The 26,558-nt window shown below is 43.4% G+C and overlaps 1 protein-coding gene across 3 annotated transcripts in view; it reads left to right on the top strand.

Annotated features, from left to right (window-relative positions):
• gmip (GEM interacting protein) overlaps positions 1 to 25,942 on the top strand; it is a 41,067-nt gene extending 15,125 nt beyond the window's left edge. For 2 of the 3 annotated variants that reach the window (XM_066708055.1, XM_066708057.1), the window contains 20 exons: positions 3,066 to 3,156; positions 3,838 to 3,922; positions 4,117 to 4,180; positions 10,384 to 10,509; positions 11,386 to 11,450; positions 11,851 to 11,958; positions 12,636 to 12,716; positions 12,914 to 13,105; positions 13,610 to 13,747; positions 14,138 to 14,319; positions 14,881 to 15,008; positions 15,764 to 15,850; positions 16,212 to 16,304; positions 17,034 to 17,203; positions 17,495 to 17,671; positions 18,091 to 18,228; positions 18,356 to 18,558; positions 19,494 to 19,794; positions 21,408 to 21,510; positions 21,961 to 25,942. In XM_066708055.1, coding sequence (XP_066564152.1) covers positions 3,066 to 3,156; positions 3,838 to 3,922; positions 4,117 to 4,180; positions 10,384 to 10,509; positions 11,386 to 11,450; positions 11,851 to 11,958; positions 12,636 to 12,716; positions 12,914 to 13,105; positions 13,610 to 13,747; positions 14,138 to 14,319; positions 14,881 to 15,008; positions 15,764 to 15,850; positions 16,212 to 16,304; positions 17,034 to 17,203; positions 17,495 to 17,671; positions 18,091 to 18,228; positions 18,356 to 18,558; positions 19,494 to 19,794; positions 21,408 to 21,510; positions 21,961 to 22,637 — 3,209 coding nt within the window. In that variant the 3' untranslated portion in view covers positions 22,638 to 25,942. The remainder of the gene's footprint in view (positions 1 to 3,065; positions 3,157 to 3,837; positions 3,923 to 4,116; positions 4,181 to 10,383; positions 10,510 to 11,385; positions 11,451 to 11,850; positions 11,959 to 12,635; positions 12,717 to 12,913; positions 13,106 to 13,609; positions 13,748 to 14,137; positions 14,320 to 14,880; positions 15,009 to 15,763; positions 15,851 to 16,211; positions 16,305 to 17,033; positions 17,204 to 17,494; positions 17,672 to 18,090; positions 18,229 to 18,355; positions 18,559 to 19,493; positions 19,795 to 21,407; positions 21,511 to 21,960) is intronic. The other variant, XM_066708056.1, reaches the window with a different exon arrangement.
• Positions 25,943 to 26,558: the final 616 nt, after the last annotated feature.

Raw genomic sequence — 26,558 nt, 5'->3', positions numbered from 1 at the left:
GCACTGGTACCAAAAGCAACAAAGTGAAAAGTCTGTACCAAGCTGACCACACCACCCTCTGTAGTGTTTTGCGGTCAAGAGCAGTACTGTTACCGTACCAGGCAGTGATGCAGCCTGTCAAAATGCTCTCGATAGCTGTAGAATTTTACTAGGATCTTGGAGCCCATGCCAAATCGATTCAGCCTATGGAGAGGGAAGAGGTGCTGTTGTACCTTCTTCACAACTGTGTTGGTGTGTGTGGACCAGGTAGGGTTATTAGATATACACCGATCAGCCATAACATTTTGACCACTGACAGGTGAAGTGAATAACACTGATAATCTCATTATCATGGCACCTGTCAGTGGGTGGGATATATTAGGCAGCAAGTGAACATTTTGTCCTCAAAGTTGATGTGTTAGAAGCAGGAAAAAAGGGCAAGCGTAAGGATCTGAGCGACTTTGACAAGGGCCAAATTGTGATGGCTAGACGACTGGATCAGAGCATCTCCAAAACTGCAGCTCTTGTGGGGTGTTTCCGCTCTGCAGTGCTCAGTACCTATCAAAAGTGGTCCAAGGAAGGAAAAGCGGTGAACCAGCGACAGGGTCATGGGCGGCCAAGGCTCATTGCATGTGGGGAGCGAAGGCTGGCCCGTGTGGTCCGATCCAACAGACGAGCTACTGTAGCTCAAATTGCTGAAAAAGTGAATGCTGGTTCTGATAGAAAGGTGTCAGAACACACAGTGCATCGCAGTTTGTTGCGTATGGGGCTGCGTAGCCACAGACCAGTCAGGGTGCCCATGCTGACCCCTGTCCACTGCCGAAAATGCCTACAATGGGCACATGAGCATCAGAACTGGACCACGGAGCAATGGAAGAAGGTGGCCTGGTCTGATGAATCACGAGTTCTAGGTGTTAACTTGGCCTCCAAATTCCTCAGATCTCAATCCAATCGAGCATCTGTGGGATGTGCCGATCCATGGAGGCCCCACCTCGCAACTTACAGGACTTAAAGGATCTGCTGCTAACGTCTTGGTGCCAGATATCACAGCACACCTTCAGAGTTCTAGTGGAGTCCATGCCTCGACGGGTCAGGGCTGTTTTGGCAGCAAAAGGGGGACCTACACAATATTAGGCAGGTTGTCATAATGTTTTGGCTGATTGGTGTATGTATGCCCAAGAACTTATAGTACTAGAAGTCTCATTCGCTCCCCCCCCAGTCATGAAAAGCTGGAGCCAGTGGTATATATGTATATATTTCAGGAATTTATAATAATAGCTGAGGTAGAGAAGTTTATTTGCCCTAGGCTGAGGGATTGACAGGCCCCAGCCCCCCCCCCCCATGGTGGAAGGAGCCATTGAGCTGCTGCAGGCGTGGAGACTGGGGAGGCGGAGGGATGCTATTAGTCAATGCTGTGTTGAGGGATCTTGCTTACGCGAAGCTCCTGCTGCTGGGGACGGACAGGAGGGATGCACCCGATTGACTTTGAATTAGATTTACTTCTTTTGTAAGAATATTTTGTAAGAATGCCCATCAAGACTCTCAGATTTAAATTTTCATTCTTTCCATAGACCACACACTACAATCTCCAGTTTTGTTCAATCAGTATTTCAATTTTGAATAGGACCTTGCTTTTAAAATCCATACAGTGGTATTTCATAACAGATATTGAATCTAAGCAGCTCTTTCTCTATATTAATATGAGGATTTGGCTCGCTTGCATTACCCCTTTCTGTAGGGGACGGATTCCTCACGTAGACCACCGACAGCAGCTGAATAAGACACCACTTCATACATCAGACACTTATGTGCTTCTTAATCATTGAAAGCTGAGCTCCCAGACCACAACACGGCACTCACGCCACACACAATAGTCTAGGAAGTAGTAAGTGTCCCTTTTGTTTTAATAAAAAGAAATCTGCTTGTTAGATCTTTAAATCCCTATTTGAACAAGAATTGCCTCTGAAGCCAATATATTTATTTTTTGTGGTTCAGCTAAATTAAGAAAAATGCCCCCTCCCCCCTTTTCTCCAATGATACTTTCTTTGGTTTCCACAACAACCATGGTTTTAGGTTGACTTTTTTTTTTTTTACGCTTACTTCCTCTCAGCACAGGGACGCCAGGTCCTGCAGAAGCTGCCTAACTGTACAGTGTATACCCAGGCCTCTAGTAGCTCACATGCAAAAATCTATTTCTCTGAATAAATGTACACTGGCACATGACTGCTTTCACTCATTTATAGTAAATGTAGTCTTTCACGTTTAAAATGTTCTTTAAGTTCCAAAAGGGCAGTAATTTGGAAAGATTTCTGCATGATTTTAAAGTACTTGTTGTGTTACTTGCATGTAGCCTCTGTCCCACTCTCCTCTAAGTTTTGATGAATCCTTATGCATTTTGCCCTACTACATAACACCATAAAAGCTCAGTATCCCTTCAGAGTGTGTAAGTTCATCCTATTTGAAGTGTAATCGGTATTTGTGTCAGTGTAGCTGGTGAGGAAGCATGGTGTTCCCAATATACAGCTGCAAAAGTCTCTCACTTTTGGAGCTTCCTGTCTGAAATAGTTTTTTTTCCCTTTAATAATTGGGATGTTTTTATTTGTCAGTGATCCACTTTTCCTGGTTCTTGAAATACTCTTCAGTCTTTCCATGGTGAACACGAATGGTTTGTGATCAAACATGAATTGAAAAAACGCATTAAATCAAAGCAATCTTGTCAAAGTGTACTAAATGCTGTCAAAGTTTTAGTTGAATAAACTGAGATTGGACGGGGGGTGGGGGTAAACTTTGGACAGCCGCTAGGTGGAAAACCATGGCATGGCAGTCAAATGTTTACCAACCCCTCTGTCTTTATCTTTCCTTTTTATTCCCAGTGTAGGTTGTTTGGCTCTCCAGCAAACACAGAAATATACCTGGATACTTTCAAATACAGCTTATTACACAACTAAACTAAAAACCCTTTTCCCTCAGACATTCCCAACCTGTCAAAATGTTTAATTCTTTCTGTATTTGAGTTTGTAGCTTAATCTTCTCTGCACAATGCCTACACACTGACCCCTTTGGTTTTCAATTTGTTCTCCTGTTAGACACCCACTGTGTGCCCAGGACCAAGGAGACTAAGAGATACAGTGAGATTTTTCGAGAGTTCGACGCTCTGGAGCTCAGCATTGGTGCCAAGTACGTACGCCTGCCTGCCTGCCTGCCTGCTTTGTACTGTAAGCAATTGCACCCTCGTTACATCTGGGACCAAGAGGCATTGCAAAAACTGGATCCAATAAATCTACTGCTGTCAACCAATGTCTATCTTTACCTTGTCTTGACTACAGCCATTCACCCAGACAGCTGTTGACCCCAATTGTCACACATCTGGTTCTTCAGACATTATTGCCTGATGTCCATCCACTGTTTATTGTTAAATTTATGTATCCACTTATCCAGGGCAACTTAGTTCAGTGTGTACAACAGTGGTGCGCAGGTACGCTACTAAGGTCACAAAAACCAAACCAACATCTCGGATCCAGTTCTTGGAGGTTTCCGACTTTCCAATAGGGTTTCTCGAGTACTTCATTAACCTTGTTATTTTGACTTAAATATAACATTTAAAGATCTTTTATAGTACAAGTACAATTCAGTGCAACTCAACACATCACAAATGAACACACCACACAGTTCCAGTACTTTACCCATGAAAGGAATACAGTACTATACTCATTACAGGGATTTGCGTTGCATAAATAGAGGCTATAGAAACTCTAAGCAGCTGATTATGAGGTACCAGGTTGTGTGTGCGATCAATACACATCCCCTGATTATTGAAAGTGGTGTGGAAACTGAACCGAGTGCTCCTCTATGTTCCAGTGTGGTGGAGAGTCTGATGGATCCCGAGACTCAGTCCCTTGCAGAGACGGTCTCCTCAGAAGCTGGTGACCTGGATGGGCTGCAGGTGAGGGCAGTGCACTCTCTTCCACTGTAGTGTACTGTATGTGCTGTGAAGGATGCTGCGTTTCCGCCTGAGTTTTGCCTGGTTGTGGGCCTGTGCAGTTTAATCTTAGGCCCGTCAGCAGCCCAACTGTTCTGATGCATTTTCCTGTAAGCCTTTCTCTGATCGGACGCATGCGTATGTGCTTCTCATTGCAGTCGGACGAAGCGTACACCTTGGAGTGTCATACTGACGACAGTGAGAAAAATGACGCACTATCTGGTAAGTGGAAACTCTTCCAAGCCCTTGAGTACTCTTCCCTTTTTCCTTCCAACTCGACCCTTAATCACTGTCTTCTGAAAGTGTTTTTTAATCGGCTCTTATTTTTTAAAAACCTTTTTTTCTGCCCTCGTTCTATGCTTTGATGTTTTTTAAGAAAAATGCTTTGCTCAATGCTAACAAAGTTACTCTTCATTATTTCCTCAGCTTGTTTTGTAATGGTCCACAGGGGGCAGCCTACACAACCGGTGACTGGTCACAATTTCATATTAAACAGTCACTGCTGTGGTTTACGTCAGATCTAACACTACCATTGTTTACAGTGACAGTGTTTACATGCTGGTAAAAAGTCATGACAGTAGAGGTAGTGTCATGACTCCTTTTAATGTTGTACGGCTGGATTACCTTTGTTTTTAGAAGACTGTGTTCCGTGAACAATTCCTGCTTGGGACCTTTATTGTATTGTGCTGAATTTTGAATTATTTGTATTACAAACCACTTAAAACGGTGTCCAGCCATAACCACCTCCAATGTATCATAATGGGATATCTAACTTTGATGACTCACTAACCAGAATGTGTAAACATACAATCTCAAAACCCAGTATTTTGGGTTCATATTTGTGCCAAATTTATTCACTCTTTTCAACCTATTAGGAGTTGAAAACACTTAGTGTGTATGAATCCTGGACATCTATGCATCTTGTGTCCAGTTTGGAGCTCTGGACACTGGCCCATAGAGAGACAGAGGAAGGAATTGCACTGTGTCCATTAATCCCTGACAATGCGACCCAGGCTGCCAAAGATTTAACAACCTTGTATCACCATATGTCAGTTACCCACCCTAAGTCCTAGATTTGAAATCCAGGGCTGTAGATCTGTTAGAAAACAACTGCTTCATAATCATTAGGTGCGTGAGTCGAGGAGTGTCCTAAGATCCATCGCTGGGAGGTTTCTGCTGGGCTTTCTAAACAATTTCTCTATTGCCTAGGTTTGTGTTAATGAAGATCATGGTTGGCTGAAGGTTTTGGCCCACAGTGATTGAAATACATGTGCACAAGGTGGACGGATTCTTAAAAGTGATGGTTACATAAAAAATAGTTATTTCCATAAATATTTCGACACAGTGACACAATTGTCATAATTTTGGCTCTGTATGCCACCAGAGTGGATTTGAAAGGAAACAATCAAGATTTGTTTTAAGTATAAGGCAAAATGCCCCAAGAACAAGCAGGAACTAAAGACTGCTGCAGTACAGGCTTGGCAGAGCATCACCAGTGAAGAAACCCAGCATCTGCTGATGTCTGTGGGTTCCAGACTTCAGGCAGACATTGACTGCAAAGGATTTGCAACCAAGTATTGAAACTCACAATTTAAATCATGTTAGTTTGTCCAAATACTTTTGAGTCCCTACAATTGGGGGGACCACCTATACAAATTGGTGTAATTCCTACACCGTTCACCCAATTTGGACGATCTTGATTTGTTTCCTTTCAAATCCATTGTTGTGGCGTACAGAGCCAAAATTATGACAATTGAGTACTGTCCAAATATTTATGGACCTACCTGTATATCATTGGTGATGTCAGTATTTGCCAACAGTGCTTTAAACATGAGCAGTACATGTGTGAAATCTGAGTGCAGTCTGAACAGTGTGTCACCAAGCCCGTTCCTCTTCTAGTGACCTGAGGTCAAGGCGTGACCATATACAATAAGCACCATCTCAGTTGAACTATGGCATGTTTGGGAGCAAGGCAGAACAAGAATTCAATGCACCATCTGCCCGTTTGAAACGGGGTCAATCCTTATTAGTATTTAGAGGGATAAAGCTGCACACTAGTTTCACCACAATTTTCTGTTTACAGTACCTTGCTTTCAGATCGTATTCATTTTCTACAGTTAGACCATCCTAACGTATCTTGACCTTCGTGGGCTGGACTAAGGCTAATACCAGTAAGCCCCGTGCTCTCTAGCCCTGGTCCTGGACAGCCATCAGTCATTGATTATTGATCAGGAGTTTTTGTTCAGACCTGAGTGCAGTTGTAACTAAAATGACAACTGCAGCATTTTTTTGCAAGTCTGAATTACAATCAGTGATTATTTTTCTGAATTAAATAGAATTACAATGCCCTGAAAAGTTATATACTATGCAGTCTAAACCGGTATATTGTAATTGACTGTAAGCACAACTGGTCTGTGGGAATCATTTGTTGATCAAATCTTAAAATCTGCAGTGTGACATCTTGTATAAAGGGACTACTAATTACTAATTGCAGAATATGAATTGACCCCAGGTCTGTGATTTGTCAATTGTTGGGTTCCTGGAACCGTAGTTCCTTAAAGCATTCTCAGCCGTTTGATCCAGTCGATGTCTCGGCCCAAAGAACCGCTTTGCTAAACCGGTCAGAAAGAAATTACTCCCGACTTTCCAAACTGAAGATTTCTGTCTGGGGCATCTATAAAATCTATGGGGGTGTTTCATGCCTGGAGATCCTGGCAATATAGTAACAGAGGAGAGCAGGGCACATATTGTACAAGGGCACATCCATAGAATTAATAGGCATCTTAAAGAGAGGAAAAGTTGATTGTGTTTTACCAGCCTAATCCCACCTAATTACTCTTGCTTATTTGTAATTAGCCACACTGACTAATTGCCCTGTGATAACGAGATTGGGGGCTCTGGATTATCCTCAAGACGCAGCTGTTCATAGCTGACTCCACAGAGATGCTGAAATGTTTGGCCCAAGTTCAACATTGTGAGCCACTGATAGAACTGGAACTTGGCTGCTTAATTAATTGTATTACTGTCGTTTCTGATTGATAGCCAATATGGTTTCGGGGAGATTATGGCTTCACAGATGCTATGCACAACTCTGCCTGGTTCTTGTAGTTCCCCTATACTATTGGCTTTCCTTGGTAATAGATTTCATTATACAAACCTGTAGAGTGAAGCACAGTGTGTGTGTGTGTGTGTGTGTAGGCCTGCTTATGCACAATCCTTCACAACGCATCACCAAGAAAAATGCATTGATTGTTTATTTGGTAAAGAGTCTCTTGAGCATGTCTATCACAGTACCAGGAAATAAATAGTGGCAGTGATCGAGGGCAGAAAGTGTTGGTCGGGTTGCAGTGCCAGATCGCTTGCAACGCAACAGGGTTCTGCCACTAATGGAATCCTGCACCAAATCTTCTCCAGTACTATAATCTAGGCTTGTATCTGACTTAATCTGATGTTTAGCCAAAGGCAGTGCACCATATCAAGGAGACAAGTAGACCACACAGTTTAAAGTGTAGTAGGATTAAGATTAAGTCATGGATGATGTTACTTAAGGGACTATTGAAGAATGCCAGCACTCCCTTACCAAGGGTCTCTCCGATTTGTGTTTTCATTCTGCCATTATATGAATGCAAACAATCTTTTTCAGCTACAATGCATTCTGCAGTGAACTACCCCCTGAAGCTTTCCAACTTCCCAACAACTCGCCCAACATTGTTAAGGATCTGTTCCTAACTAGCTAATTAGCTGTAATTAGGCAGATGGAGTTTGGGGATTTTTATCCAAGTGAGGCAGTGAGAAATGGCAGCACTGTTAATTTGCCCTGTCTAAGATTATGCTGTCATGTTACAATCTAATGACACTTGATTGATTTTAAGTATGAGAAATCTGAGTTCAGTGAACTGCCTGTGACATTCAGTCCAACATAGACCGATTTATATGAGGCTTTCTCCCATGCTCAGAAGCAGAATTGTAAAATCAATATCTGCGAAGTGGACTCCCTGAAACTAAACCAATGGAAAATGATTTTCAGCTTGTAAAAACCCAGGAGATTTTGTCTGAGAGGGTGGGAAGGTCGAGGAGGCAAAACATTTCTGTTTGCCACTCGGGGGTTGGGCGGCTTCTAAAAAGATAAAGTAATTAGACATGCCCAGTTTTGGAGACCCAATGTATTTGCCTACATCTCTTCTACACTAATACAAGGGTCTGTGAAACCGATTATGGTACTAAATTCCAGATTTCCTTGTGTAGGTTATTTTAGTCTCTTCCAAGAATAACTCGGATATCAAAGACAAAATAAAATGTGCCAATTCACATTCTGTAAAATTAAAGTAAACGGGTTGTGGGGGGGTGGGGTATAACAGGAAAAAAAAAACGAGTTGGGAGATTTTTTTTTTTTTCCTCATTGGATTCCGATCACTGGATCTCAGGGAAGGCAGTGGCTAGTTTGCTTGGAAAAGCCTCCTCTGACCCAGAATACAAAAGTCTGTCCTCACAGTCACGGAGGCCCTAGTCTCTTGCGCCACACTGACTCGCACATGATGGAACTGCATCTTTGTGAATCAGAGGGAGGAGTCCTGCCCCTTTGCTATTTCCAGATTGTAGACCTGCTTGACCCCTCCCACATATAGACACACACTGGGCGGCACACAGATAAATCAGCTTTTTCAACCCCCCCCACCCCGCCCTCCCAGCAAGCCCTGTCACAAGGCAAGAACTAAATCCTATCCTTCCCTAATGCCTGTCACTGTGGCAATCTGTGCCTGGGCAGTGCTAATCCCAGTGTATAGAGAGGGAGAGGTACAGATGGGCGGCGAAGGCAGAAAGAAATCTGACTGATTTTAGCAGACCCCTCTTTGCTGGACTCTCGGATCTATAACATTGCTGATATCGGAAGGAACACTGGATTGGACTTGAGGCCTACGACCGTTTGGATTCTAATGAGACCTTGAATCGAGGGGGGTTAAACTGGACTTAAAACTTGGTTACACGGAGCAAGTCCCTGATCCAGCAGTTTGTGTATATTTGTCAAAGGAGGAGGGTGCAAATTATCTTTGGATCGATCTAGACACTGGGAAACACTTGACACCAAAGCAAACCGTGACAGAAGATTTTATTTCTTTATAATGCAGCTGATTGGTCAGAGTGTGGATTTGAACTTGTAACGTCAGTAGTGTTTGGTTAGGTGAGGCAGGGGGAAACTGGAAGGAGGAGACCGGGTGAGGGAGGATTTGGGATCAATTCGTCTACTGGCAATGGAGCAATAAGAGCAGCTCAATGTAAAAGGGATAGGGGTGTCTGGATTGTGGTGGATACTGTGCTGATTGGAGCATTCTGAGGGTCAGAGAGACATGACCAGGCAATTGGGAGAGTCAGTAGTTCAATCGGTAAGAGTCCTGAATGTGGGGAGAAAATCCTGGCCTTCAGACATGAGTCACATCGAAGTGTTGAAATAAAAATTTGTCGGCATCTGTCAGATAAGAGGAGAGTGGGGGGTAAATCCCCCAAAAATACGTGAACAGGATTGAATTTGGGAAAGTGGGGGGTGAGGGAGGGGGGCGTGTTTGAGACGGAAGAGCAATATCTGCGATTGTTGTGAGGGAGGGAGACCAGAGCTTTCAATGTAGTTGGAGAAGTGAAAGGCAGCAGGTTGAGAGATTGAGAGACGGAGAGAGCTGCACTGTGCAGGAAGAAGGTGTTCACTGTGTTGTGAAGATAGCAGGTCAGACTTTTAACCACAACTGTCAATTTCCGTTGCACAGGGAGAGTAGAGGAGAGGTTGGAGGGGAATTGAAAATGGGTTAAACACATGTGTCGGGCAGTTAGCAAGTGAACTGAGCTTGAAAAAGTAGATTGTTCTATAATAGAGAGAGGGGGAGGGTGCAGAGAATAGATTTTTGCTTGCGAGTCACCGGTCAAGACTGACAAATCGGCAAATTAATCTCAACATGTATTGATTTACAGGTATAATAACAAAAGTGATAGACCACTCTGGAACCACCAGTCGTACAAATAAACTTGTGGTTGTTTGGAGTCGTTCTACATTGGACCAGAGACACTCTTGCACCAATCAGACACACTTTTGAGAAGCCGGCAGCTGGGGTGGAGAGGGCTTGGATTCCACTGCGTTGTGCGTTTCCTTTCCTCTGCATGACCAGGAAAACGCCAAAGCTTTGCAGAGCAATTTTTTCATTTGTTTTTGGCATTTCATTTTACACTACACAACTTCCCTTGTACCCAAGCACTGGGATCTGTGAAGCCCTGTGTCTTTCAAAAGATCAAGAGCGGAGTGTGTAGATAAATCTGTGTTTCTATCCCAAAATACTTTGTGTGTGTGTGTGTGTGTGTGGGAGGGGGAGGCTTTCCTCTTTTTTTTTTTTTTTTTAATAATCTTCACCCCGCCGCCATGATGCTTGTGTACACTCTCTCAGCCCAGGAAGCTGACATGGCCCTTCTGCACTGTGAGGAAGGCGTGGAGATTGCCCTGCAGTATGCCAAGATGTGGTGCAGATATGCCAAGGATATCTTGGGCTGGATGGACAAAAGATTTGGTCTGGGTAGGTCACTGTGGCCAAACTCCTCTAACTTGAAGATCATACACTGCATGACCAGTGTTTATCCACTTGTTTATCACTGATGCCAGTCTGTTGGGCACTGAATCAGCCTGGAGGAAAAAACAAAACAAAACTATTGCTGTCTTTTTGATGCATGAATGTGTTTTAAAAGAACGACATTTATCCAAACAAATGAGTCGGCAAATAATGTTGTTTTCAAATTAATTCAGTCAATACTTTAGACTATAGCTGTGCTTTAGACTAGAGCAAAGTACTTAAACTAGTACAGCTCCAAGCATAGGGCTTTAATGTGAAGATGCTGACCAAAATCCACAATCAAATTCTTTACACCTGCCTGTCAGCTGCAGTGACCTAGACAGGGCTGACCAGAATGGCTGATTAGAGGCGGATTACTAATAACGAAAAGAGTTTGAATTCAGGCCCTGAGTGACGGAGAGGATTAGACGGTGTATGATGTGCAGGTGACAAATTACAAGTCAAAGACTTTCCCAGCCTGGCTAAACCATTGTCTCTCCATTAGAAGATACTCGTGTTCACTCACAGATCACATTAAAATAATTAGCTTCTCTGAATTTTGTTTGTCTTGTTGGATCGTGGATTAAGATTTGTACTCAGTCCAATTCAATAATCTAATCAATTATCTGCTTAATAAGTCTTAAAGAAAAATTGATCACATTTGAGAGACTATGGACCAAGTCGTTCCCGGTGCATTACACTGGAGTGCGAAGTATGAAATAGTGAGTTGAGGCGTTTATAGTGTGACCGATCTGTAAACTGGTTAATATGGGAAATGCAGGAAAGGTGAAGTATGTACTAGGTATGCTGAAAAGTTCCAATGTTGTGCATCTTTTCCCACAGAGCAAGAATTCTCCAAGAACATCATTAAAGCGGCGGAGGCAGCCAAGAGCTCTGTTACACAGCAGGTAAGCGAGAAACACTTTACTGGGCACCAACCTGGGAGCATCCAGTATTTAACTGACAAATAAAATCATTCAAATATCCCCCCCCCCCCCGAGGCTGGTGTAACGAGTGGCAAAAGACTGAAGTGTCTGAAAAAAAAAAAAGTGTTCTCTCCATGCTCCTGTCTCTGTTTAAGAGACATTGTGGTTTATGCTTCCAGCTCTTTTATTGCTGAGGATTGGAATACATGGAGAAGCTAGAGCAAACAATTAGATCCTTTCTATTATGCCTGGCATTCAAAACCAGCCATTTAAAAAAAAAAAAAAAACACAGATAAGTTGGTTTCCAAGTGGGCTGATTTTGTCCAGTGCAGCTGTGCTGGTCACTGTATACATGTAATTGACCATCCTTTCCCTTTGCCAGGATCTGATGCCCCTGCAGTACATCTACACCATGGCTCTGGAGCATGATGTCAAATGCAGCATTTCAGCCAGACAGACAGCAGACCTACTGCAAACCCGCTGCTATCAGGTACAGAGAATGCTGCTTGCCACATAGTGTGACTGCTCAGGTGCCTGCCAGTCCAGGGTGTTTGAGCTGTCCAGTCGCCATAAAGTCCTCTGATAGGTGTGGTGGGTGGACTGTAGGGCATTCTGGGTAGGCAGTGTTGGTAAAGGCTGGTGCTGACAACATGCGAATCAGAGGACATGTACACAAGTTTTTGTCTTATCTATCCTGATGCAGTTGTGAAATGGGTAGTGGCAAACCAAGTTCAGCAATTGGCTCTGATTGGGGGTGAAGAAAATATATAATTATACATTTTTCTTTTTTAAAGGTCTGTTGATTAGTGTGTTATATTTAAATAATTCCATTAAAATCCCAAGGTTTACAGACCTGTAAAGATGTCAGAGAGATACTGGGGTCAGATGAATTCACAACAAGCTATACAATGTGAATAAAGGATTTTCTGCCTGGTCGCCATTAAAATAGGTCTGTCCCACACTGGAACCTCTACATCCTGTGCTTTTAATTGAATAAATCTTGCACTTTTCTGTCAAGACTGTCGTCACATGTGGTGTACAATTCAAGACTATTTGGGATAGGAGCTGATTCAGTTAGTATTTTTCATGTATTTATCAGTCAGTCCGCACCCTCTAAAGCTGGTCCACTCGGAGCTGCTAATTGATCTTCTCTCTCTCTCTGTCCAGGCCCTGTATGCCAAGAGGAACGAGATCGAGAAATGGCGACGGGAGTTTAAGGAGCAGTGGGTCCGCGAGCAGAAGAAGATGGTAATCTGTCCCCCTGTCCACCTCTGTGCCTGTCTGCCTAAATCATCCCTAAATACATTATGACTTAGTACTAATAAATTAATATTAAAAAGTTAGGGAGTAACTCTCCAGGCCGAGAGTTGATCCACCCTGGTGTAGATCATGTAAACCCTGTCATGTTTCCCCCCTTCATCCTCACTTTCTGTCTCTGTTGGCAGAGTGACGGGGTGGCTGCTCTGAAGAAAGCCCGCCAGCAATACAACCAACGCTTTGAGGATCTTGAGAAAGCTAGGGCCCTGAGCGCAAGGGCGGAGGAGGAGTCCGGAGGTGGACCTGGTGGTGGGACCAGTGGCAGCGCCACTAAAACCCTAGAGAAGAGGAGGCGGTCCAGAGATGAAGCCCAGGCCAAGGTAAGGGGTCCAGCGTACATCTCTGTTACAGGTCCCCTGGAATAGCTCGGCTCTGAAACATGGTTAGTCTCTTTGACCTGTGAAGAAGCACTGTTTTTTTTTTTTTCAGCCAAATCCTCACCTCGTCTCCTCATTGGTGTCTTGTGGCCAATACAATGGCAACTGAACAAGCACGATGAGCCGAAAAGCCCCCTCTCAATTGTAACCATTCATAAGTTCTCAGTATGATTTGTAGCACTATAACAATCAACTTGTTTAATTCAAGTTTCTACTTTAAAGGATGCAAGTATCAGTAGTTAACATTGTCTTCAAGTGGTGCAGTCTTAAACACATTGCTCACACAAGGTCACGCTGATTTCGTTTTTTGCTAATATGGTCAATCCATTTGACCATCTAGAGTTAATTGGAGTTCAATTTGGAACATGAAGGAGGTAGTTTTAAAAGTGTGCGTGCGTGTATTGTTTTTTGAATGGTGGTACCATCTTGACCATCTTTGCCCATTAGGTCCAGGAGGCTGAGAGCTATTATAAGCACTGCATTACTGATGCCGTCAGTCGCCAGGGTGAACTGGACAGAGTCAAGGAGAGGATCATCATCCACACCCGCAAGCTCATCTGCCAGGGGGACACCGTGCTCAAAGAGGTGGGCAGGGTGTTGCATGAAACTGAATGCCGGATTTTGTAGGCCTCTTCCCATTCCTCACCCGCCCTTCATTGCTTCAGTTGGGCAAGTAAACGGTTCAGTTTAGTAATGAAGGTGGTACGAAACCCAGATCATTACAAGTCATTACATTAAGATTGTAATCCCACCTGTCCATTGGACTTGGCTGACCAGTGATCTTGGTTTAAGAGTATCATCCCTGCATATAACCTAGTATTGATTTTGGAGTACAAATGACCCAGCTGCTGCTTTTATGCGGGTTATTAATTTAAAAGACACAATTGGCGTATCCAAATTTGGACAATTTTAATAACCCAGGCCCCTGTTTCACTCTCTTACTCACTCACCCCCATCTCCCTCTTGAACCCCCAGACCACAATCAACCTCTTCCACTACCAGAGGCAGCAGACCGAGCCCGTGCCGTTGGGCTACCACAATCTGGAAGTCACTTGTCGGCCCAGTGAGCCTGGAGAGACCTACCTCCGATACATCTTCAAGAGGCGCAAGAGGGAGCAAGTCCGAGAGACCTTTGAGTTCATCGCAGCAGGAAAGAAGTGGGTAGATCATAGTGCAGTAGCATAGATCCCAGTCCAGTCCAGTTTTTTTGGGGAAAAAGGAAAGGCAAGAGGTCTTTATAGAGATCCCAGATTGCTCATCAGTTCAGCTCAGATTGCATCTCTATCAAGAAAGAAAGGAGGGAAAAAATACATAAGTGCTTTTAAAATTAAATTCTATTCAAATAATTTTTAGTATAGTGCAATTGGCAGCACTTTGGAGCACTTCCACATGTAGAAGAATGCAACATGATAGGCAACAATTAGGCACAGAGCAGAGAGAAACAAAAACCGCTATAGGAAAAGACTGTTATTGGAGAGAATAAGAGGGACCATAGCTCAAGGCCTAGGCCTAATGGTTGCCTCCCTGCCAGACAGCATAATGAAGCAGATGATTGTACACAGATCAAAAAGTTATTCCTTGTAGGAATAATGTCTGGGGAATCAGGAAATCTGGGTAAAAACGTGTATGCAATGAAAGTAATTGGAATAAATGTATGGAAAAGAACTTGGAAACAATTCAGTCCATTTCAAAAACATTCTTTGGTTCTTTCATCCCAGCTCATTTAACCGTTTCCTCAGGTCTCCCCCTGCTGGCAGAAGGAAGACCAGCAACCCCCCAATGGGAGACTCCAACCCTCTGCCTGAGGAGACCACTTCCAAACGCTCATCCATTGGCCCTGATAGCAGTAAATCAGTTTTTCTTGCTAAATATGCATTCGTATATATGCAAAGTGATACCTACTCCATTGATTTTAGTTATTGGTGTATTTAGTGATGAGCCATTTAAATAGACAAAAATATAACCTGTGTCTCCTGGAATTCTATTAATAATTTATGCTTTAAAGGACCAATTTTATTAACCTTTTCTGACAATTTCATTTGGCATTAATACCTTGCATAAAATATTTTGGTCACTACCTCAAAGTTAGATAGCATTTTTTCTGTCTCTCCCCTCTCCCCAGATTTGTGTGCATCTGATCATTTCTGAGCCAGTGTTTTTCAAGTTTGATTCTTAACATTGTGATGCATCCAAAAAAAAGGCATGGAGACACGATGGATTACATTTAAACCCTTTAAGAGGTTTAACATAAATGTTTATGAAGGGACTTGAATGAGAACTAACTTTGCCACCAAATGTTTTATTTCGATTTTTTTGTATTTACAGAACCTTCCAGAATATCTTTAATGTGATTTCAGCTGAATCTACTTTGTCTGAGTTGGTATCTTTCCATTAGCGGGAAACAGATCTATAAAGCTTCTATTACGAGAAAGCTCTCATCACTTTTGGCATCATTGCAATGCAGAGAGATAAATTAATCTTAATCGTAAGACGATGGTGCTTCAATCAAGATGTGCACAGTCCTCATTTCTTTCCCTGCACGTTGTATCTGTTCTTAGCATGCATTTGAGATGTTCGATTTCCTGTGTCTGTGTCTCTCAGCTGGCCGGAATTCAAGATGTGCGAAGCCTGGCTACAGTGACACTGACAGCTTGGGAGGAAGCACGGAGTCTCCACCCTCCAGCCCGGGTATGACTCGACACTTTACTCCTAGCGGCATTGCTTTCAAAAGATCCAGATTTGACGGCTGTCACAGTTTTGCAACGGGAGAGGTTAATTTAGGCTCAGCTCAGTGGATTTCACTTTCAAGGCACGCAACTTGATCAACTCGTACGCTCGAGATTTTCTTAAACTGAAAGCTGTCGAGTTATTGCGTATAAGGAGGACTACCAACCATCAGCCTGAGGATTTGGGCACTAATGGGATTCTCCAGTGCGTGATATTTTTTTGTGAATCTTATCTAATGACGGCGCTGTGAACAGACACCAAACACGAGCAGCCGGTATGTGTAGTAATGTTGCATTCCACCCCTCCCGCCTTTTCTTCTCAGCTCACATCCCCAGGCTTCCGAAAGCATCCTCCACTGGGACGATGTCTTCAGAAGACCTGGAAGATAAGGACTTGGGGCAACTGTATGAAGGAGGTGAGTGAGATCTGGGTTTCCCAAAGGCCATTGAACAGACTCGTTGAACATACAAGTTCTAGAACTTTTACCATTGTTCCAAGTTAACATCTGTTCATCTTAATGAGTTTGGGGGAACAATAGGATGTTCATATAGTTTTAATCTACAACCGCCTAATTCTTACCAACACTACATATTCCTATAATAGGATTTTCATCATGAGTCCTTTTGAGCCTTACTGATTCAAATTATCAATGCCAACTGGAATTTGGTGACAATTAATAGTTGCCAAGACAATTTACAGTTGCAGTATCGTGTTTGTTGATCACATTTACAGTTACAAAGCAGGAAAGTACGCACAGGAATTTATTTAATGAAATGATAATGAGCGCAAACTATAAATCTAACAGTACAGCTACATTAGTTTGTTCAAACCAGTTGAGTCACAATTCTATTGCATTCATATTTATGGATCTTTTTATTTTCTTCGGTTTTGTAGTTTGCACACAGTGCATCCTGCGTCAGCCTCTCTGTACACTTTAGTGGATTACGCTGATCAGATCAAGACCATCCTGAAACAATAAAGCTGTGCACTTGAGTTGATTGAAATATAAATTACATGATCTGATTTCATAAAGAAGCATGAACGTGGCGAGGATCACAACCATCCCCAATTCTCGATCCTGGGTGATCAGAATGAGCTACAGTTGCAGTGATAACTCGGTTCTGATGACAACTGTTTATCTTAGACACAGGGGACCCATTGGGGGACAGCATAGGGAGTCTGGGGAGCGGCTGTAAAATCCGATCGCAGTCCAGAGCTTCGCAGATGCATCGCCTACGCAAGATGAGGAACAAGATGGCCAGGTGCCGACAGTGCGAGAACTACATTCTGGTCAATGGGATCGAGTGTGAAGAGGTAAAGCAGCAAAAAGAATCGCATTTAGAGACAATCACCTGGCTATGCACACTCTTGGTGAACATGAGGCCTAATTGAGCCCCCCATACAGTTAAAAAAAAGATCTCAACAATCTTTCTCACTTTTCATTTGAATGGGATTAAATTAGTCTCCGTCTCTCCCTACACCCAGTATCGAAGGCATTAATGCCGATTCCAGACTCCAGTCCAGACAGCGGACAGAGTGAACAAATGCTCCCTAGTATTCAACCTGTTGACTCTGTCTCATCTCCTGTGTCTTGTCCCCTTGCAGTGTAGTCTGACTGTCCACAGGAAGTGCCTGGACATGTGCCAGCTGGAGTGTGAACAGAGGAAGGGCAACGTCTTTGGTGTGAATTTCTCCCTGGTGCCCAGGGGCTTCCCAGAGGAGGTGCCCTTTGTGGTGCGCCGATGCACTGCGGAGATCGAGAGCCGGGCCCTGGGGGTACAGGTGGGTAACCTGGCTGAAAAGTGTGTGAGCATGTTTTGGAATGGGGAGGAGTTGTAAACAAGAGATGCAAGTAGGTTACAGTAAACCTATGCACTGCCCTTTTACATTGGTAAAACCTGTGCCAATTTTTAAAAAGCAGTTATCTATCCTTAAGGGTGGTACAACTAAGACTATAATCCAGTTAAACCCTAGGAAACCAGTCTGACACAGACCGTATATGTCCAGAGGCCTGACCAATTGGGATACTTTGTCAGGTCTGCTAAATGTTTGTAACATCTATATCCCACTGGGTTCTGAAGGGTTAACAATTGTGTAACAATTGAGCTGCCACGCCTTTGCATGTAAGAGGGAAAAATCTCAGGTATGCAACCTGATCTTGGCTTTGCCGGTCAATGTTGTACCCCTTCTGTTTTTTTCAGGGAGTGTATCGCGTAAGCGGCTCCAAGCCCCGGATTCAGAAACTGTGCCAGGCCTTTGAGACCCAGCCAGATGAGGTCGACCTATCGGATCACTCGCCTCATGACATCACCTCGCTGCTCAAGCACTTCTTCAAAGAGGTTGGTCCTGTCATAATGCTAACTGGCTATTCCATATTGAATGGGAAAAAAAGGGGAGATATGCTTACAGATCCCAGGTTGAAACACAATCTTGATTGGGACTTGGTTTTCTTGTTTTGTTTTAAAGCTTCCAGAGCCAGTGGTGATCTTTGACCTCTACAATGATTTCATAAACATGGGGAAGGAAATCCAGAGGTTGAGTGAAAAGGAGTTCACAGCAGAGACTTCTGGGATAGTAGAAGATTTCGTGCAGAGTCTCCGGATTCTACTGGGAAGACTTCCTGTGTCCAATTATAACACCCTGCGCCATGTTATAGCACATCTTTATAGGTACTGGCCTTCTCTCCCTCCTACACCCTGACCTCTGTGATCACTGAGATGTCCCCTTATGCCAACACTTTATGATGATATTTAAGTTCCTTTTGTGTGCAGTCTGATTTGCCTGTTTGAATGTAATGATGCTGTTGCAAACCAAATCAAGTTTGGCCTCATACTCTTCATCTTTCCAAATGAGCATTATGACTATGACAGGGGGGTTGGACCATCAACAGACTTTGGGTTGCGATGGCTCGTCAGACCTTGGGTGTGGATGCCCCGTTGACCCTCCGTGGTGAGGTGCCTCTGGGGTGGGTTGTGCCTCATCGGACTTCCATGGTGGGGGACGAGGTGCCTCGTTGGACCCTCAGAGGGGGCTGTTGCTTGAAGACAAGAAGGCAGTCGTGCTCAGATACTGGTCATGCAGTGCAGGACATTTCCAAAGACAGTTGTGCAATTGCATGTCCATGGCACACCGGCGGCACTGTGAGCTAGAAAAACGGAGACTAAAGAGATGAGTCTTCAGCTGTGATTTAAAGGCTAAGACAGAGGGGGCATCTCTTACATTGGCTGGAAGAAGTTAGTCTTTTAAACCTTAGTTTTTTTCCTCTGGAGGAGAGAAAAAATATTTTTTTTTTTTTTCAAGCTAGATATTATTTATGAGTATTATGTAAAGCAATCCTGGAATGCTGTGCTGCCAACACGTGTGCTTTACAGCTTTGCAAAGGAATGCACTTTAAATACAAGGCCTAATGTTCAGAACTGTTACAGAGTACAGAAAATCTGTCGTCAATTCACCATTTAGTGCCAAATTAAATTTTTTAAGAAATGTTGCCTCTGATTCTGCGTAGAATCTGCATAGAATTCTGCGTAACCTTTTGTTAATCCATGAAATGTACTTTGGATACAGGAGGATAATAATTCTGGGCTCTTCCCTTCCCTTGTCTCAGGGTCTCGGAGCAATACGAGGAGAATAAGATGTCGCCTGGCAACTTGGGCATTGTCTTTGGACCCACCCTGGTGCGCCCCCTGGTGTCGGGGGATGTGTCCATGGTGGCCCTGCTGGAGACCAGTTATCAGGCAATGTTGGTGGAGTTCCTGATCACCCACTACGAGCGTCTTTTTGGACTGGATGACCTGCCCCGCTCCTCCCCAGTCTTGACGGCAGCCCCAGAGGTCGAGAGCAGGGAGAGCGAGGAGCCCCCCCTGGAAGCAGCTCCCATCAGCCAAGAGCGCCCCTGCTCCTTGGAGGTACTGTAATGATTGGCTGTTATTGGTTTGGTTAACTTCACTAGTTGGCTGATTGGCTTTTATCTGCCTCCATTGTTAACAAGCCAACCGTTCAAGAACAAACTAGTCACCCCAGGAGACAAATATATCTGGAGGATTGTCTGTGTCTGTGTGTCTCTCTGTGCTTAACATAATAGGATTGTATGAAAGCACCCTTCTAAACCTCTCATACTTTCTCCTGTTTTTCGCTCTACCATTATAATTTTCCTATGGTCTGAGCTCTAACTCCTCAGGAGTACTTAGCCAAAACTACATGACTATATTAGCAGTATTCACAGCTGATGTGTGTCCATGTTCTTATGCTGCTCTGAACTGTGCTAAAGCTTTGCTGTCAGGCTGAGCACCTGTCTTAATGTGTTACATGCTTGTATTTGCGCTGTGCTAAACTGAAAAGCTGCCTTTTGGTTTGTCTCTGCTTTCCACACGGTAAAAAGCCAGAATATACAGAGCCAATGCCAGCCATAAAGAGCTCAGATTGACTCTACAAACTTGGGCCATGAACGATGACATCAATGGCTGACCGCAATCACAGATTTGTCTGCTTTTAATGTGGTGCTAGCGAGAAGACTGGAAACCATTTCAAACATGGTTTCTTTGGCGAATAGGTGGCCTATGGAACTGTGTTCAACTGACAGAATGAAGCCAATGTCAGAGAATTGAACAGGGAGGTTTTTATTATTTTTTTTTAAGTCTTTTAGGAGTTGCCTTTTAGGAATTTCTATATGCACCTTACAAATACAATGGATCTTGTGACGCACAGATGTGAGGGCAGTCTGTGGTGATGCCATACAGATTTGAACCTAGATAGTGGCTACCAATAGAAGTGGATGCTCAAAGAATCTCCGGGATCGACTTGACTGTGCTCACTTGCTTCTCTGCTGTTGTGGATGTTTTTAATCTCTTCAGTTTTGAGGTCTAATATTAGAGCAAGAAGTAATCCTGGGTTTAAACTGTTGACATCAATGTAAAAAAGTAACTGTGACCAGTTAATTGCAACATGGCTCCTTAATTTATAGTGAGCACATTGGTCGAATGGAAATCATTATGTTCCTGGTTCAAGTCCAGTTTTCATCATGCATCGGTGTGTTGAATATGCCCAATAGGTAAGGGTCTTCAGTCATTAAAGGTCACCATAAACCTTCACGAAACCTTGAACGTCCTGGTTGTGTCGAAATGCCAAAGCAAGGTGCAGATGTCTCGAGAGGGAAATCATGAAGTTGTCGTTTTGGGGCGAAAGCTTCCCCCAATTGTGTAAAATGGATTCCTATCACTTGGGATGGATTCCAGAGTCCATGGTGGATTGATATTGATCCCATCTTGCCAGGAGCTAAACCGTGTGGAAACTAACCCCGCTCTGTCTAATGAGAGAAATGTTTGAACAGTGGAGTTTTTAATCAATGAATTCTGAAAAGGATGAAAAGACTAAACAAACCATTCTGATCATTTGAAATTCTTCCCACCAAAAAAAAAAACAAATAAACTGGAAGTATCAAAGCATGTCCTAAGTTCATGTGCTATCAGAGTGGCCTGCTCTCTGTGTGTGACGTCAGTCCTCCTCTCTTGGTCTCTCACAGAACCTCGCAATGAAGAGAGACTCGAGCGAGGGCTATATATCCGACAAGTCATCTTCCAATGAGGCAGTGGATCAGCTCAGCCCAGAGGCCAATGATCGAGCAGGTAGGCGGGGTGAAGGAGGAGACTGCAGCATGTGATTGGAGGGCCAGTGGTGTCCTTCACAGGTAGCTGGACACAAACTCTGTGCAGGGCACCTTAAAGACCAGCACTGCACGACAAGGTTACATAGAGTTGGTTAAAATAGTGCGGTTTGATTTTTCTCCTCAGTGTTGCACAATCCTGTTCTGTTTTGTTACACCATTTTTGGCTGCACTGTACAGTTGCCAAGAATGATTGTCACCTCACTGCTTTGGATGTTTTGTGCTTGTCTGCTTGCTCCTGTGTTGTCTCTGCCTAAATTTCTCCTCAGAAGTACTAGGTTTTATGTGCTCCCAAGTGGTGCCTCCAGTGATGGAGGCTGCCCAGAGTTCAGGGTGTGTCCCTGTGTTCTGTATCCAGCTTTCTCAATTTTTTCTCCATCTCTCTCTCTCTCTCTCTCTCTCTCTCTCCCAGGCCTCGACTCAACTATGAGTGAGACTGGGCTTCCCAGGGAGCAGGCTGTAGACTCTGAGCAGGCCCCAGGCACCCAGCCTAGGGGCCACTTCAGCCGGATGCCAGTGAAATACCAAAGGCAGGCCACCCCCATGGTCAAGTCCCGAACTGCAGTGCTGATGGGGGAGCTGGGCATCCAGGACAGGGAGAGGGGATCCCCTCCTTGCCGAGCCAGACCAGGCAGCGCAGACAGCAGCCGCAGCTCCTCCCCAGACCCTGGGACACTACGTGGGGCCCGGCGACGTCTCGAAATCACCCCGGAGACCGCCAGGCTGCTGAGCAAAGCTGGCCAAACATCTGAGGGGGGGCTCATCTCCAGCTTGTCCAGTCCCAACCTCCTGCAGAGCATGAACCACCCCCAGGAGATGGGCTCAGCAAACGGCTTGTCCAATCAGAGGACCCGGCCCGGGTCGGGCATCCAAGAGGCAGTACCCCCTTCTGAGCAGGTGGAGGAATTGGCTAAACTCAACAGCAACCAATCCAATAATAACGGTGTGGGCAGAGCCAGACTCCTGGACAGAGGAACCCTGTCCTTTAAAAGGCCGCCTGGGGAGCAGCGCACTGCTCAGAAGATCCTGTCGGGATTGAAACTGAGACGCAGCGACTCCGAGAGAGGCAGCCAGGTTCATTTTGTGTGATCCTCCCTCCATCTTAAGAAACCACTCTCTGTACCTGCATTGTGTTTTTTGTATTGAAAGGCTTTTAATGTCTCTCCTTACTCACACTTTGTGTGTACAAAAGAGTAACTAGTCCCCTAAAACTATATCCTCTCCAATGTGAACCAAACCAAAATAGCTTTAACAGGGCTGCCCAAACCAGGATGAATGCATCCCCACCTGACCATCCTTGATAGCTGAACTGGATTATGCTCAAACTGTGTCAGGTGGCCCCAGGGCCTCCACAGCGACACATGTAGTCTGCTGCCTAGGTCCCTCCAAGCTTTCGCTTCCTCAGACGAAAATAACTTCTCCATAACCGGTGAAACTGTATTTTTGTAGGCCTCCGAGGACTGTGTTTTCACATTCTCAAGCACGGGTGGTAATAATCCAAAAATGTTAGTCCTGTTTGATTCTATCTGTGGAATGCATGTTAGCAGCTAGATTCTCACAGTGTCTTTTTAATTTTTTTATTTTTAAAGGAGCTGGTGTTTTATAAGGCCCAGTTTCTGGTGAAAAACACTGATGTTTGTCATTCAGAATAGGGGAGTATTAGGGTCCCTTTCTTGCCTCCTGTTCACAGGGACACTCGAGACACAGCAGAGATTTCCCCTTACATAGAACAAAATGGACATAAACAATATCACAATATCTCGCTGAGGAAACTATTTCTGATGTGATCCCCAGAGAAATTGAACATACTTGTTTGAAACTCTCTGTAGAAAACTGGTGATTTAACATATCCCTGACTGCAAGAAAAACAACGTTTTATTACATAGATTATTTTCTATTTGCATTTGAAAATTCTTCCAAGTCGCCTTTTATCTCCTAGTACTCCCTCACTAACTTCTCATTTACATTTCTCTTCCCCATCAGGAATCCTGTTCGGCTGTTCAATCAGTCGGATAGGTCCCAAAATGTAAAATGTCAGCCCAGATCTCAATTGTCACGCACTGCAATTAGACCTCCGTATTCGCCTTGGCAAAGGTGTCGACTCCTACAGTTTCAAGAGACGCTCAAAACCCTGTTCTGTTTCACAGCGTTTTGATTTCAACAGTCACCCTAATTAGTAAAAACCCCACACATATTTAGAAAGTACTGTACAGCAGGGATCAAGATCTGTATGTTTTTAAGTGGTTGTTTTTTTAAAGTAACGTGACACTTAAAGATGCCGTTCTTCACTGTAAAAGAGAAAAGCACTTACACCCAGACTTCAGTATTCAGACTTCAGGGTCTAGTTGTTGTAACAGAATTGAAAAAGGTTCTGACTGTGCAATCTAAAAACGTTTGTTTTACAAACAAGGAAAAACAATTACTGATTTGTATGCGTTTCTGGCGGCTTTAAGTGTTTACCCCTTGTACATGTATATATATATTGTTAAGATTATTGTAAAACAAAAAAGAAAAGAAATTGCTTTTGTTTTTATTTTATGAGGAAACCAGCTTACTTAACGTCTGGTGTTGAACGAATGGTGTTTCAACTTTCAAATACCTTATACCTTTGTCTCTAATTCATATAGAGCTGTTTAAGGGTCAATTTCATCGTCAGTCTGTACTGAATCAGAAAGGTGACATTGCCTTGCTTATCGGTCTGTGAATAGCTGTAAACTGCCTTGCTGCCATTTCCCTAATCTACTTACGCTGCCCCCACTCCCCCGGAAGTTGGACAGTGTCTTACAAGGATCTCCGAAATCAGCCCTTTAAATTGGGCAATAAAGCAGAAAGAGAGTGGTTTCTTAGTCTGCTTGAGATAACCTTGCAGCAATAAAAACACCTTGAAGAAAAATGTTTAGATTCATTGGAGGGTTCCTCTTGCTCCCAAGTAACTGATAGGCACAGAAGTTGTGGCCCTTTTGCAATAGTGGCACTATTCCTTTACATTGGATAGTAATGATGTTCCTGTCAGAGAAGATAATTTGTCACTGGGGGTCAAACATTGGGGACACACCGGCCAACATCTCAATGATGATGATGATGATGATGATGATGATAATGATACCTTCTCCAGCTGTTGGTTAAATAAAGCGACCAACTTAAAGAATTGGAGAACGCCATCATTCCCAACTGCCCTCAATTGGGTGAAATGGCACCGACTGACTGGATTCACTCCTTCCTGTAATCGAACAAGGCTTGTCACTGAGACTGAGCTGGAATATTTATTTGCAACATGCTTTTGGATTTTAAAGTCTGTCACACTATAGTATTCACGATTTTTATTTCACCATCGTTTTATGGGTGGAGGGTTGTTGCAACCCTATCTGGTATTTTATCCAGACATCTAAAATGACAATGTAGAGCCAAGTGACCCTTCTAACTGTGGCCTGAATTCTGTTAACTGTGTGTAAGGATAGTTCACCTCCTTCAACCATGTTTACTCGATTTCCTCATTACTTTTATTTTTAAAACTCGTTACTTTTGTTTCAGATGGAACGTCTGGTGTATTTTCAGTTGGAGATCACTGCAATGTTATGATTCTCTTCATAAACCAACAGAATAAAGCCTCAAGAATAATAATAAAAAATACTTTTAAACAATATAATATCATGTGCTCAGATCAAAATTGTTTTACAGGATGACACTTATTATAATAGTCACCAATTAATTAATCCCACTGGAATAACATCTGAAAGGTTTGGGAAAAACAAGTCCGTTTCCCTAACCCTGACCCTCAACTTGCTATTCATGTGATGTTACAGTGGAATTCAGATAAAGTGCCTAACGTATGAATGATTTGTTCCTGTGGTATTCATTCATCGATTCATTACAAATTGGTACTTGTTATTGCAAAATGTACGACCTCTTCCTGATGCATCGCCGGCAAACTCACTGTTCTTTTCAAAGGGTAAAAGTACTCTTAGCTAGGCACTGTTCTGTTCATCCCAAATCATATTAGAAATGTATAGTTTGCATTCTGTTGGAATGTTTCCCTGTCTCAATCCAAATTGCTTCCCCGTGTGGTATTTTAAAGATGTATACACCAGCAGAATATAAACTATCCACTGCAATGCTGATATCGAGCGCTAGATGGCGGTGGTGGTGAGACTACTGAAAGAAATCTTCAAAATCAGCTATAATAAAATGCGACTATTGGCACTGGCAAATTTGTGTCATTTAACTAATGTAATTAGTTTTATTATGTATAACATTTTAAATTCTTAATAGTTTATTTTTAAATATAATCACCAAATATTTGTTTGGTATTGGGCTAATTTATTGTTATCCTAATATGAACTGATATATTGGATGTTTAACCGAATTATCAAAAAATAAACGTATTCCAAAATGAAGACATTTGGTGAATGTAAATTTGAAGTAGAGATGAAGGTATGAATGGTCCCTAAAGGTAACATTTAAGATGTTAAGGGATAATTATTTAGTTATGTAATCTAGCTATGTTTTGCACAAAAAATAAAAATGGTCCAGGCAAGATTTAGGATTAGAGTAACTAGTAAACAGGCTTTAACTAAGTCTTGGGTCGCCTTTCTACTGTGTTGGACTGAATCGGGTGTAGATTTGTATGGGCCTGGACTGAAATGTTGATCTTGGTGTTGGCTAAGGTTGGGGTTCAGGCTTTAAAATGGGGCTTGAGTTACAGGACATAAACACTACAGAGGAGCGTCTGTTGGACTACAGTTCCACTACATGGCATTTCTGCAGGAACTGTATTTTCCCTTTGCAGTCAGTGTGTCTCAGAGAGAGAGAGAGAGAGAGAGAGAGAGAGAGAGAGAGAGAGAGAGAGCATCCATGTTGCAGGAGAGACCGGCAGTGAAAGCGCAAATCTATCTGCTCAGAGGAATCCGGACTGGCTGAAGACGCAGCGGGAAGTGCTGGCAGGTATTAAACCCTATCCCTGTGGGTCGCATTGCTGAGGACTTGTAAGGGGTATGAATGCGAGTTCTGCTG

The sequence above is a fragment of the Amia ocellicauda genome, chromosome 7, assembly GCF_036373705.1.
Source record: "Amia ocellicauda isolate fAmiCal2 chromosome 7, fAmiCal2.hap1, whole genome shotgun sequence".
Classification (NCBI taxonomy): domain Eukaryota; kingdom Metazoa; phylum Chordata; class Actinopteri; order Amiiformes; family Amiidae; genus Amia; species Amia ocellicauda.
Note: the sequence above shows the minus strand (reverse complement) of the source record. Positions and strands in the feature narration are given on the sequence as shown.